Genomic DNA, 13930 nt, shown 5'->3' on the forward strand with positions numbered 1-13930 from the left:
CAGCTGCCCAGACGTGACAGGGGCCTGAGGGAGGCTTCTATTAATGCACATGGACAGGCACGCCACCGTCACCGAGGATGACTTCTTCTCGGGTTTCAGGGCTTTCTTCCTCTCATGGAGCCAGAAATACCCCAGGGAGGGGCGAGGAGAGAAGGATCTGGATGGTGACTGGAGACCTACAATGAGTGGCAGCTCAGGACACCTGAGGTGGGAGGGAATGAGGGGTAAGCAATAGGGATACTCAGTGTAGGAATCTGCCTGCTCTGGGCTGAAGGAGAAAGGGCGCTGCTGGGTGAGGGCAGGGCACCCTGGGAGATACAGGTGGCACAGCTTTCTGTTATCACATTGGGCAGGGTGAGTGGGTCCTTGTCCTGGAGGCCTGGGGGACCCAGGATCCTGCCTAGGGACATCTTGGGGATCCCCCCCGCCCCCGCCAGGGCCTCTGGAGCCCATTACTCAGGCAAGAGCTTTAGCTCAAGGCCCATGCCATCTCCTAAATGGCAGGGAGATTTCAGGTGGTTCCTGGGCCTGGCATGGCTGGACACTGCCCAGCCTGAGAACATTATTTCCGGTTCCCTTCTCCCGTCTCTCCTATTTGGTCCAGAAGAAAAGCCCCGTTCGGGGTTAGTAAGTCTTTACCACCTTGCTGACACTTGCAAATCAAAGAGTGGAGAGGACACGGAATCCAGCAGTACCTGACTGTAGTTCTGTTTTTGTTTTACTGTTTTAGTTTTACCTCTATTAATTGCAGGTAATAAAGATTTCCCAGTTATGTTTCCATTTACAAAATAAATACATTTAAGTAAAAAAGAACAGAAGTAGATTGATTTATGGGTGACTCTTATGAGGCTAATGGGTGAGCAGATGCAGCAGAGGACGTGAAAGTTTGGGACCACCATCCGAGGGCCTGTCTGCCCACATGACCCCCAGGCCGGGCTCCAGGCCCCTACACCCCTCCTGGGTTCTGCCTCTTCTTCCTCAGTTCACCAGCTGCCTCTTTTGGGGTGTATCTGAGGTTAATGCATGGCCACAAACCCATGAGCTGGGCAGGGCTTTGAGCTTTGAAATCCTGGCCTCCGGGTGGGGGCCCGACACCCGGGGTACACGCAGTGTCAGCTGCACCCGTATTGCAGGTTCGTCAGACAGCCAGGCTGCACCTTCCCTCAGTGGAGGGCAGGTTTGTGCCACATGCAGGGTCCTGAGTCTTCCAACCCAGCCAGGAAAGCATTGAAGATTGATGCCTCTTCCTTCAGAAGTAGTTGGTGTGGACATCTCCCACGGCATTGGCAGTGCCAGGGACTGCAGGCAGGTCTCCTTTCTCTCTCCCATTTACTAAAAGCTCCTTCAAACAGACCATTTCTGCTCATGGAACCCACTGCCAGACTTCTCACTTGGCACTTCCCAGGGCCTTGCTGGGCCAGGAAGGGGGCTCCAGCATTTGCGGGGAGCCAGGGTTGGGGGATGTCAACGTCCTCCACACAGGTCCTGCCTTTTCCAGGTCATCAGGAAAGACGGCTTCTTAGGGAGTGGGAGTCAGCCTGCCAGTGATGGAGCCGGCAGCCCCCGGGTCAGGTCCCCGCTCTGCCAATCTCTAGCTGTATGGCTTCCAGCAAGCCATTAACCTCTCTAAGCTGCCCTTTCCTCATCTATAAAATGAGGGCAATGGCAGCTGGCTGGGGAGCTGCTGTAGGATTAGAGATAATGGATTTATCAGTTTAGCCTGTGGTAGGTGCTATGGACTGAATTATCCGCTCCCCCCATTCATATGTTGAAACCCAAACCCCAATGTAAGGGTATCTGGAGACGGGGCCTTTGGTGGGTGATTAGGGTTAGATGAGGTCATGAGGGTGGGGCCCTGGTGATGGGGTTAGTGTCCTTCTAAGAAGAGCCACCAGGGGGCTTGCTCTCTCTCTCTTTTTCTCTCCCATGTGAGGACTCAGGGAGAAGCTGAAAGCCAAGAATAGGACTCCCACCAGAACCCGCCCACGCTGGCACCCTGATCTAGGACTGAAGGAAGAGCTGTGAGAAATACATTTCTGTTGTGAAGGTCACCCAGCCTGTGGTATTTTGTTATGGTACCCTGAGCTGACTAATACAGGACGGCTGTCATCATTATCCATAGACTGCAGATGGGTCAGCTTTCTCTGATGGGAACGTAGAGACGGTGAGACCGTATTATGTGCTCATTTTGGGTCCCCTTAGAGAAGCCCCCTAGATCTGAGCCCAGGATGGGATCTCCATAAATGTTTGTTGAATGACTGACGGATGGATGATGGACACATGGATGGAAAGAAGAAGGGGATAGAAGCTTAGATAATTTACTCCACTGGATGATCCAAAGGACATTTCTATGTAGCTTAAGGCCACAGGGAGCCCCGGGACAGCTTGAATTAATGGCTAATTTACCTCCAGGTGCAGAGGGACACCCCAGGAGGGCACCGTCATCACCTCTGCAATCAAGTTCTGCCTGCCTACCACAGGCAGCCTCCTGAGCTAGGACATTATCTGCAGTCTTCAAAGTAGATGTGCCACACTAAGAAATTTGGTAATTGTCTGTATTTTCCTCACTCAGGTGAACCTGTTTCCATTTGTCCCAAGTGACTAATCTTTTCCCAAGAAGGACGAGACATAACTAGGGAAAGAAAACACCTCCCAGAGGTGGGCCTCATTCAGAGCTAGGACCAGGTTATGCCTGGGAGGGGGCCCAATAAACCCTCTTTGGCAATATGCTGATCTAATTTGAGCTCAGGCTTAATTGGGCTAAGAAATGGCCTTGAGTGTTTGATCTTAAGATACTATACGAAAAAGCAAGGCACCACCCAACTGGTCCCAACCTCTTTACTCCACTCCATCTGCCTCCCGTCACTGTTCATCTGGGACTCTCTGTTGCATCAGCCTTGCTGCCTCCAATTCTCTCTGGTGCCTCAGTCCAGGGGACCCACGAGCCTTCCATTTTCAAAGCAGTTAATCGCATCACTCTGACCTCTGCTTCCGTCATCGCATCTTCATCTCTGACTCTCCTGCCTCCCTCTTCTTTCCCTTCTACAGACCCTTGTGGTTAAGGTGATAATCCATGAAAACCTCCCCATCTCAACATCCTTAATTTAATCACACCTGCGAAGTCCCGTTAGCCATGTCAAGTGACACAGTCACAGGTTCCAGGGATTAGGACTTGGACATTTTAGGGGCTGTTATTCTGTCTACCACGAGCATTGATTTTTAACTTGCTTGGTTTTCTCTGGCATCAGTGCTTAGCTCACGTGCAGGGATGGAGAAGATGGAAGGTGAGATTGAAAGAGGGCTGAGGCCCTTTCAGGAGGGAAAAGATAGAAAGAAAAGCGCCCAAGGGAACTGAGGGCATCGGCGAGGGTGAGTTTAAATGATGACTTGCCATGTCTGGGCTGGTTAGGATGCCCGGCAACGAGGAGGTGTCAATATATTAGGAGGAAATTGAGAGGTCAAGGCCCTGAAGGGTTTGATGAGGTTGGAGAACATCTGTAGTGGTGAAGGAAATGGGAGCATTGGAAGTTGTGGTCAGAGAGGAGGACATAGCCCTGAAGATTACAGGGGGGACAGTCAGGGGTGATGACAAGATCCAGGTTGGAGGTGAAGGTCAAGGGAGGTGAGAAGGCAGAGCTGTGAGGCCAGGGAGTTGGAATGGCTGGCCCCACAGACGTTGATGTGGCTCAGTTTGATGGTGGTAGGACTTGGGGAGCAGAAGAGAGCTTTGAGCTAGATGCGAAGTTTCTGATGAACATAAAGGTGTGGGCAGGACGGGGTTGGGGAAATGACAGTGATGAGAAAGGGTCTTCTCTGATGGTCTACCCAGGCCCTCAGAGAAGGCTTTTCCCCAGGAGGGTGGAGGAGTGATGGTTTTGCGGTATCTGCACCCCCACCCTCCCCTGTCCTGCAATTATAAATCCAAGGACATGAGTTCATGACCCTCTCTGATTGCAGACTTCTGTTCCTGAGGTTGCACCAGCAGTTTTGTAGGAAGCTGCAAGTTTAAAAATATCTGTATCAGGTGTATCTGCCCCAGTCTTCCTCTGGATCCTAAGGTCCCTCAGATCCCCTTTCTCCCTTTCCAGCCCCACACCTCTTGGGACTGAGTGTGGGACTGGGCAGCCAGGAGCATTATATTGGGAACCTGGGCAGGGTACCCAGCAGAAATATGGACAGTCTTCACCAGGATACTGGGGAAAGGAGTGTCCTTGGAAGAGAGGATAGTTTCATTGATCCCAGCACGTGGAGGGAGACCTCAGTAAGGAGATTTTAAGATGTGTGGAGTTCCAGAGGGAGATGGAGGATGGAAGGGTTGGAGGGTGGAGAAGAAGCCTAGAGCCAGGTGAGGGTCCTGGAGACACCAGGGGGACAGATGATATCTTCCCAAAGTGGCGACAGCACTATTTCTGCTCCCACATCTTCTTCCAGAACCTCATCACTCCCCATCAAACAGGTGGAACCTATTTCCTCTCCCCTTGAACGCGAGCAGGTTTTTGACTGTTCTAATACATCAAGTACAGTGGAAGTGACACTATGTGACTTCCGAGACTGCCACCTTTCTCTCTTGCTCTGGGACACTTGCCCTTGGACCCAGCCACCATGCTGTGAGGAACTTCAGGCCACCCAGAGAAGCCACGTGTACTCAGTCAGGCTGAGAACTTCGCCAATAACCAGCATCTCCTGCCAGACACGTGAGCAAAGGCGCCTTCAGAGGATGCCAGCTCCTAGCTATTGAGCCTTCCAGCCGAGGCTCCTCTCTGGAGCAGAGATAAGCCGTCGTGAGCCTGTCTTTCTATCAGGTAGAGGTAAGAATCTGTGACCATATTTAATGCTCGTTTATTGCCACTAAGGTTTGGTGTAATTTGTTACACAGCCCTACTAACAGATACAGTCAGTGACTGGAAGGAATTCTGTTTTGTGTGGCTGAGGATGGCTAAGTGTAAGGCCTGGTGCAATGAAGCAGCCCTAGCCACCTGGCAGGGAGTGAGGGAGGGGCGACTGTTATCCCCAGAGCCCAGACACCCAGGTGTGAACATAGATAAGATCCTGACAGTGTTTGGAGGGGGATCTTTCCATCAGCCTCTAGGATAAAGCTGGACCAGAAGATCACAGTGAGCAGTTGTCAGATCTTAACCAAACGCATCCTGAGTATCACAGGACTTTGTTCTCATTCAGATGCCATTTATGATCTAGGGAGCAAATAAGCCACATCCGGCAGTAGGACACCAGTGAGATAAATAGTGATATCTCTGTTTTATAGGGAACAAATAAGCCACATCCAGCAATAGGACACCAGTTAGATAAATAGTGATATCTCTGTTTTATGCAGCCTTTAAAGATTATGTTTTTGAGGAATATTGAAAGGCGGAAAGATTCTCACGATGAAAAACAGGGGACAGAGACAGGGGATTAAGCCGTATCCACACACACATTTGGGTACCCTGAAACGTTAATCGTGCTTACGGCGTGGGTAGCAGAATGATGGCTTACATTGCTTTCTTCTTTAACTGTGCTGTATTTTTCATGTATTTTTAGGTAAGATGTAACAGTTTTTAGAATTAACAAAATAAGTATAATGTTTTTTAAAAAAACACATAAGTATATTGTTTTAAGAGTGATCTGGCTATTTATAACTTAATTTGTGAATTCTGGAGATCCCACCGGGGTTACTGTATCTCTAAGGAAACATACCAAGGGACGAAGGTCAGGATGGAGGTGGGTCCCTAACCGTCTTTGATATCAGACTTCTGTTCCCGAGGTTGCCCTGGTAGTTTTGCTGGAAGCTGCAAGTTTAAAAACATCTGTATCAGGTATATCTGCCCCATCTGCCCCTCTGGATTCTAAGGTCCCTGGCCAGTCCCTCCCCCGCCCTCATCTCTAGGGCTGGACAGTCGGGGATGCTATATTAGGAACCAGTGCAGGTTGCTGAAGTCACGTGGCTGGTTATCTACAGGGGGGCCTCCCCTCCCACCTCCCATCCTCTTCCCTCTCTCTCCCCTCTTCTTACCCCCACCCCAGGCCTCTCCCCTTTGCTAGCTCCACTCTAGGGACCCAGAACAAGACTTCTGTTTGTGCAGCCCGGTTCCCAGGGTGCCTGAGGGTGGTCAGGACTGGGCTCTTGCAGCCCGCGTCACCTGTGTGGAATCAGGAATGCCCCAGTGGGATTTAGGGGTTGCGGGACCTGCGAAGAGAGCAGCAGCCATGTGGCTGCCTTGAGCACCAGAATTCCACAGCTGGGGACCCCTGAGGGCAGAAATGCATTGGGGGAGGGAGAGTCCTGCACGGTACCTGGATCAGCTGGATGACAGGTTGTCCCAAACCAGAGTGCTGTGGGCTCAACACACTAGGGACTGGCTCTCAGAGCACCCCTCCAGGGGTTGTTCTAGAACAATCCATTTTGGGAAACTGCGTAAGTGTTGTTAGTCAACAGGCACTCCGGAAAGCTCACTCTAATGCCAGTCTCTGAGCTGGGGTATTTATGAATGTTCCTTGTTTAAGTTAAAGTTCAGTTCCTCCACTAACCCTGGGAGAGAAGTCTTACCTTCCTTGTTCCACCGAGGAAGGGCTGGGGCTCGGAGAGAGGCTGGGTGACTCGCCCAGGGCTGCCTGCCGGTGACCGGAGGATTCGATCCCCATCTTTCTGCCCACCTCACTGCAGCTGCTGGGGTGTGGGCGCAGGAAGACGCCGCAGAGAGCTGGGGCCGTGTCAGGCTGGGCCAGGTTCCTGTGCTTGCTTGTTCTTCGGCTGCCTGTTTGGTTGAATTTTGCTCCTAAGCCCAGGGAACAAAGGCACCCCCACCCCCAACCCGGGACAGGTGGCCATTTCCCCATGTCCTTCAACGCCCAACTTCTGTTTCCAAAACTGTTGACTCAAAAGTGAAGAAGAAAGCAGCAGAAATTGGAATTTGTTGCAGGGAAAGGAAACCCTGGGAATAAACAGATGAGTTTTCTTAATATATCCACAACCTAGATACGAATACCAAAAAACCTCTGTGTGATTTTGCACAAGTGACCTCACCCTTCTGTGCCTTAGTCCCCCTCACTATAAAATCAGGCTGGTGCACGGTTTCTCAGCCTGACGTCTTGGACCAGATCATTCTTGTGGGTGGCGGGGGAGGGGGCTGCGGTCCTGTGCATTCCAGGGTCTTCAGCAGCCTCCTCGTTCTTTACCCGCTAGATGCCAGTAGCACCTGCCTTGCAAGTTGGAACAAGCAAAAATGTCTCCAGACATTGGCAAATGTCCCGATCAGGGTTGGAAAGGCCTTCGTAAGGATCAAGAGTTTGGTGCCTCGAGGCGGCCAGATGGCCCAGTTGGTTAGAGCGCGAGCTCTGAACAACAGGGCTGCCAGTTTGATTCCCACATGGGCCAGTGAACTGCGCCCCCCACAACTAGATTGAAGACAACGAGCTGCTACTGAGCTTGCGGAGGGGCGGCCAGAGGCTCAGAACTAGGGGACACTGACTATCCTCCTCATGCCTTCAGTACAGCAGGGTTGGCACCCAGCAGGGTTGGTTCGCCTGCAAGGCTGAACCTGGCGGGTGACATTGTGGCCTCCAGCGCTTGTGTTGGGTGTTCCTATTACCCTGACCAGAGGGGTCAGTCTGGTCCCCCTCTGTTCCTTACCTTACTCCTCCTGGTGGCCACCTGTCTCCCTGGGATTGGGTGGCTCTGTCTCATTTGGCTCTGTCAGGGCCACATTCTCCCATCAGCTTTTTCAGTAATATAGCTCGTATCTGGAACTTGGGCTCCTCTATTTCTGAATCATTTCAGAACTTGGAGGGGAAAGGAGCTGGTTAGTGGACTTCTTGGGAACCCCACCAAGCAGCTTAGGGCCTCTGAGGCTGTGGCTCTGTCTGTCTGGCCTCCACCCTGCAGGCTGTACCCTGCAGCTTGGCTTGTTCAGCTGCCCTGATGCCTACACCACACCCAGGGTGGCCTGTCCGTCTTCTGACCCTTTTGTGAAAAGGCCCCTCGACAACACCACTCAGAAGTCTAAACTCAGCTGCTGGTACTGGGGAGGTGGCCGGGGACCCAGGTGAAAACCAGAGAAACCGGCCTTGACCCACACAGAATCTACCTTCCTTCCCAATCCCAGTCCCGAGACTCAGGGACACTGTTTACCTTAAGTGCCTGAAGATTTGAGGGGCGCTCAACCCCCCTCCTTCCGCCCCCCACATCAAGAAGAGAACATTTTAAAAATGTTTTTATTTAATTAAAAAAAAAGACAGAACTAATCCAAAACCAGTCGTAGGTACAGGATTCACAGGTGCTTAATTGGCGAAACACACAGGGGCTGGTTGGAGAGGATGGTGGGATGGGAGGGTGGTGAGGAGGCGGGCACAGGCCACCACCTCTCCTCTGTGGGCGCAAGGTCTCAGACTGATAGTTGGCAGGGGGCCAGCTCCGTTCCCTTCTCCAAGCATGCCCTGGCTGAGATACCATGAGGAGGGGACAGACCACAGACGAGGGTCCCTCCCAGAGCCTGGGGCGGCGGTGTGGAGAAAGGCTGTGAAGACCAGGGGGTCTGAGGTTGTTCTCCCTGCTCTGTCGCTTCTTTCTACTTTTTCTAGGAACTAGTGTGGGCTCTGCATTCTCTGCCTGGGACTGGGCAAGAGGTAGGATTCATTGGAACACAGCTTTCTCCATGAGATGACAGAAACTTCCAGAGATGATAGAAAGTTATGTGGAAGAAACAGCAAAGCTGCCTTGCTGGAAATGACAGAAGAGTCTCTGGGCCTTGCTGGGTGATGGGTCCCCCGATTTCACCCCCTTCTTTCTAGCCTGGAAAGATGGTGTCATGGCGTAGAGGGGGTGCGGGTGGCCTGGGATTAGGGCATGGGGACAGGGTTGGTCCACAGCAGGGGCAGGCCATGAGCCCTGGCTCTCCATCATTCACTGTTGTACATGCTTGGACAAACCACCACACAAAGCCAACCTCAATGGGAGGGAAGGGTTCTGAGCAAGCACAGAGGGGCCAGGGACGCCACGCCTCAGCTCACCAGCACACAAGGGCGTCCAATAGAGATGGGACAGGGGAGATTTCCTCTCTGGGGGCAAAAGGAGGAAGGCAATGACCATGATCAGGATGTGAACTCCTAGGGGCCGAGTCCGCTAGGTGAGCAGGTGGCTGAGGTAAGAATTTGCTTGTCATTTCTAAGTACACAGCTACCGGGATCACAGACAACTGCTCAAGGTTGTATGACCAAGTCTCAAAAAGTAAGAAAGGATGTGTCTTTAGAAAGCACGTGTTTTATATAAAAGAGGGTAAGCTCCATGTTCCAGAAAGTTTTTCTTCTGAACCCAGACATGCTTCCATGTTCTCTCCTGGCTTCGGGAAGTGGAAAAATGTTTGGAAAAAAACTGTCAAACAGGGAACCTGCGTCCTCAGTTCCAAAGCGCGGAGACGTCCCTTTCATGAGGAGGAGGAAAAGCGTAGTCTGGCCCTTCATCCAAACTTCCTCACTGAGCCCTTTCAGGTGGTGGCAGAATAAATTACGACAATAGGAGTTGGGGGAGGTGTTCTGCTACTTTTGAAAATGAGGAAATGAATGTAACTTGCGCTCCTGGCATTTATTTGCAATAAATCATGATTAATAACCACCTAGGAAATGGATGTTTGTTCTGATATTTTTGGTCACTGTTGACCCTTGGGTCTCCCTTTCTTGCCCAGAAGTTCAGGCTTCTGTTGCTAAACACCCACGGGACAGGGTATCTGCCCTCCACCTCCCCCAGGAGAGACAGAGTTGCTAGTCAGGCCAGTCAGGCGGGACACAGCAAGAGGCCACATGACCACCTGAACTCTGACCCATGGAATCTTCCGGACTCTCAAGTACAGTTAGTGTGTTCTGCTCTTTCTGTGTGAGGCAGAAACTTCCAGAAGCAGCTAGGAAACCCAGCAATAAACTCCAGCCTTTACCTCATGCTCAGGCCAGTGAAGGCCTCCCCCTCTGCGGATTCCTCCTCAGGGCCAGGGGAGCCAGCCCCAGGGCAGCACAAAGGCCACAGCACCAGGTGGCTGCAGGGCTTTCTCCTCAGGATTACTGTTATTTTGACAACAGGCCACTGCCAGAGAGGGAGACAGACAGACAGACAGAAGGGAGGAAGGGGCAAGCTTCGGCTCTCACGTTTGCAGCTCCCAGACACGGCAACCCCAGGTTGAAAAGCGGCTGACCAGTATCCTAAGGCCTCCATTTGCCTGGCAAATACCTTGGTGGCCATTTCCCAGGCAGGGCGGGGAGGCCCTGGAAACCCATTCTTCTGGCAAGATTTGTTTCCAACAGGAAATAATGGCTCGGTTTTATATACTCAGGTTGGTGAAGGCTGGACAGCCTAAGGAGAGCGCTTGGCCTCCTGGGAGATTTTGGAACCCGGGGCATCAGCACAGCCTTTGGGGGGGCTCAAGTCAGCCTTCCGCTTCTGGTTCTAGTCTCCTGGCACGTCGCTCTGAGCCAGCCCATGACACATCTGGAGACCTGGGAGGGTTGGGTTTGGCTTCAGTCCATGGTGGGTCCGTCTTAAGGGTTCAGTGCCCTCGTGTGGGATCCAAACAGCCGTTCTGGGGGAGAGGTCGGGGCTAGAAAGGGGCGCTCACACGGGGGTCGTCCGCCGGTTCAGCATGCTGACGTGCAAGCCTTCCTTCAGGTCCTGCTGGAAGAAGTCATGTACCTGCAGGAAGCTGGCCTCCTGGTCGGGGCTGTAACTGGCGGCGGTGGTCACCTTGAGGGGCTCCCGGGACAGAGTGTACATGGACAGCTCGCCCATGGGGATGGCCCCGGCGATCTTCAGGCCCACCGGTGACACGTCCCTGGAGGGCGAGGCCTCGGTGGACCTCGAGCTGGACCGCGAGCGCCGCCGCCGGTACCTGTAGCTGGGCATCCTGGCGTAGGGGGACGAGGAGGGAGCCTTAAGGAACTCTCGTTTGGTCTTAAATCTCAACTCTTTATTTTTCTCAATGTAAATGTTCACGGCCAGGACGCCCACGGTCTCGGCCACAATGAAGGACAGGGCTCCGAAGTAAAAAGACCAGCCGTAGTTGTAGTGGTTTTTCTTATCTTCATCGCGCTTGTCGCTTGGGTCGCCTGTGTTACTGGAGATGTAGACGATGATGCCTATGATGTTACTGAGGCCTGAAAGGGAAGCAGGAGGGGGCAAGAGGGGGAGAGGCAGCGGTTAGATCCACGGCAGGACAGGGGACAGGCGGGTGGAGGGCAGGCTGGTGGCCACTCCCCCGTTTTGATGGGTATTGCTATCGTCTGGTCGCTAACTTGTCTTCTAAGTAATTAATTTTGAATGGGTAGCAAAGTACAAAGTTCAGATGAGGTATACAAAACACAGGCTCTTAGCTACCCAATTTCCCTCCTGAAGGCGGCTGTTGTTATCCTCTCTTGTATATCTTTCTTATATCCTCTCTCTCTCTCTCTCTCTCTCTCTCTCTCACACACACACACACACACACACACATCTGTTTCTTTCTTTGCACAATACTCTTTGGCGCCTGGCCTTTTCACTCAACAGTCCATTTGAGAGGTGGTCCATACCAAGACCTGAAGAGCTGTCTCTGTCTTTCTAATGCATGTGGCAACCACCACACGGACATCTAACCAGGCCTCTGCTGGGAACAATCAGGTGGCTTGCAGCCTTGGATATCCTTGTGTCCACACCATTCCACACGTGCACGAGTACCCCTGTGGGAATTCCTTGAAGGGAAACTGCTGCTTTACCCGGTATGTGCATTTAAAAACTTAAAAATAAGCTTCTAGTTTGGGATACTTCCAGATTTATTGAAAAGCTGCGAAATAGTACAGAGAGCCCCTTTCTAACACCCTACCTGGTTTCCTCTATGAACAGGCACTGCCCAGGCACCCTCCATGGGGGCACAACATATCTCAACAGCTCATAATTCAGGATCCAATTTCTGGATCTTTGCCAGCCTGGGAGGTGACACATAGTCACCCGTGGTTGTGTTTATTTGGTTCTCTCTTATTATAAGTGAGGTTGAGCAGAGCCAAGCTGACTGGGTTTGAATCCTGGTTCTACCAACTGTGAAATGTTGGGCAAATGACTCCCCTCCCTATGCCTCAGTATCCTCCTGTGCAAAATGAGAATCCCCGTGGTGCACACTTCACAGGGTGGTGTGAGGGTTATGTGAGCAGTGTTTACAACAACACGTGGAACACAGTGAGTGGGCTCTAGGCCCTGTTTTGTTGTATTGTCAATGCACTGCCATGTCCTTTGCCCATTGTTCCTACTACACCGATCCCAGTGTGGATAAGTTGGAATATTTCCTGCTAAGCGGATCAGAGATCCTGCCCAGAGCAAACCAGTTGTAGGTTTGATCCTAAACACATGTTCTCCCTCCCAATACACACATACACACCACTCCTTATACATATATATGACCCCCTCAGACACACACACACACACACACAGACACACACATCCCAAATACACATACATGTTTATTGCCCTGAAGGAAACAAAAGCATAAGTGGTGTAGAGGAAAGAGCACAGGAACTGGAGCTGGAGCCCCCAGGGCTCTGCCAACGTGGCCACAGGATTTTGAGCTGGTCCTGTACTTGCTTTGACCCTCAGTGTAAACTGAAGTCATCTTCTAAGAGAAACCATGAGGAGAAGACGAGAGGGGATGAGGATGACCTCTGGGCACCTACGTGGGTTGAGGGCCACTCAAGGCCCTCCCTGTCCTCAGCAAAGGGGGCATGACCACCACCAGTGCTGGAATTCTCATTACCAACATCTAGCTATTACCTGACCATTTTAGGACGTGCAGACCTGGAGCAGCGAGGGGACAGGGCTGGGCTGGAGCTCAGGCCAACCCCCAACACTGCTCCACCTTCCCAGTCTAGTGTAAGAAGAAAGACACTTTGAAAGCAAAAGCACTGTTAGGACAATGCAAGGAGCTATGATAACAACTTAGGAAAGAATCGCTGAGCTTCGTAACATTTTTCACATTTATTTGCTGGAACGAGGCCATAGAAGTCAGGCAGCTCCTGTTTCTCCTGACAGGGACCCTGTTACACCTTTATCTGAACTCCACAGGCATGGCCAGAGCCTTGAAGATGCCACCAGCCAAGCTCTGCCCCGGCAGGCACCCTCTCCACAGGCTCCCGGAGACTCAGGGCCAGAAAACTGGGTTCTCGCTGAACTGCATGCACCGGCCAGTGACTGACCAGCTGTGAGACCACTTCTGGCCTGGATTTCTTCCACGTTTGCAATGGCATGGCATGCTTTGCATTGTCTCCATTGAGGCTCAGAGGAGTGACAGTGGTAAGCCATTTTGGACCCGTTAAATGGGGTATGTTTGTCACCATAGCTCTGTGGGTTTTCACTAGGTCACAGCGGGGGTGGCTCTGAGGTGTTGCTGTCTGTCTCAGCCAGGAGAGTCGGGTTGTCAGGATGGGCAGGAGGGTCTGCCCTGCTCTCTCCCGAGCCCTCTCACGCACCCTGCCCCAGGCACACTGGGCTTCTCTGCTCCTTCTGCACCCTCGCCTGCCCTGTACCCCTAACCCTGTCTGTCCCTGTTCAGCTCCTTCAGGTCTTGGCATCCATGCGTCCCTCTGGGTACCTCCCTGAACCCCGACTCAGCCAGGCGTCCCTGTTCCAGGCTTGTGAGGCAACAGTGCTACCCCTTTGTGGCACTTTGCACACCTGGACTTAACTGTTTTTTTATTGAGGTGAAGTCACATAACATAAAATTAACCATTTAAAGTGCACAATTCAGCGGCATTTAGGACATTCACAACGTGGTGCAACCACCTCTATCCACTCCCGGAACATTTTTGTCCCCGCAGAAGGAGACCTCATACCTGGTAAGCAGTTGCTCCCACGCCCTGCGCTAGCCCGCTCACTCCTGGATTTTGGAAGTTAATTACGCACGGATTGTATGGTCTGCCTCCCCACAGGATGTGC

General features: G+C 52.1%; 1 protein-coding gene across 1 annotated transcript in view; it reads right to left on the reverse strand.

Moving 5' to 3' along the window:
- Positions 1-8192: 8192 nt before the first annotated feature.
- The window catches only part of CACNG4 (calcium voltage-gated channel auxiliary subunit gamma 4), a 55352-nt gene continuing 49614 nt past the window's right edge, over positions 8193-13930 (reverse strand). The window contains exon 4 of the mRNA XM_074319803.1: positions 8193-11130. Coding sequence (XP_074175904.1) covers positions 10592-11130 — 539 coding nt within the window. The 3' untranslated portion in view covers positions 8193-10591. The remainder of the gene's footprint in view (positions 11131-13930) is intronic.

This window comes from Rhinolophus sinicus, linkage group LG15, assembly GCF_036562045.2.
Source record: "Rhinolophus sinicus isolate RSC01 linkage group LG15, ASM3656204v1, whole genome shotgun sequence".
NCBI lineage: Eukaryota > Metazoa > Chordata > Mammalia > Chiroptera > Rhinolophidae > Rhinolophus > Rhinolophus sinicus.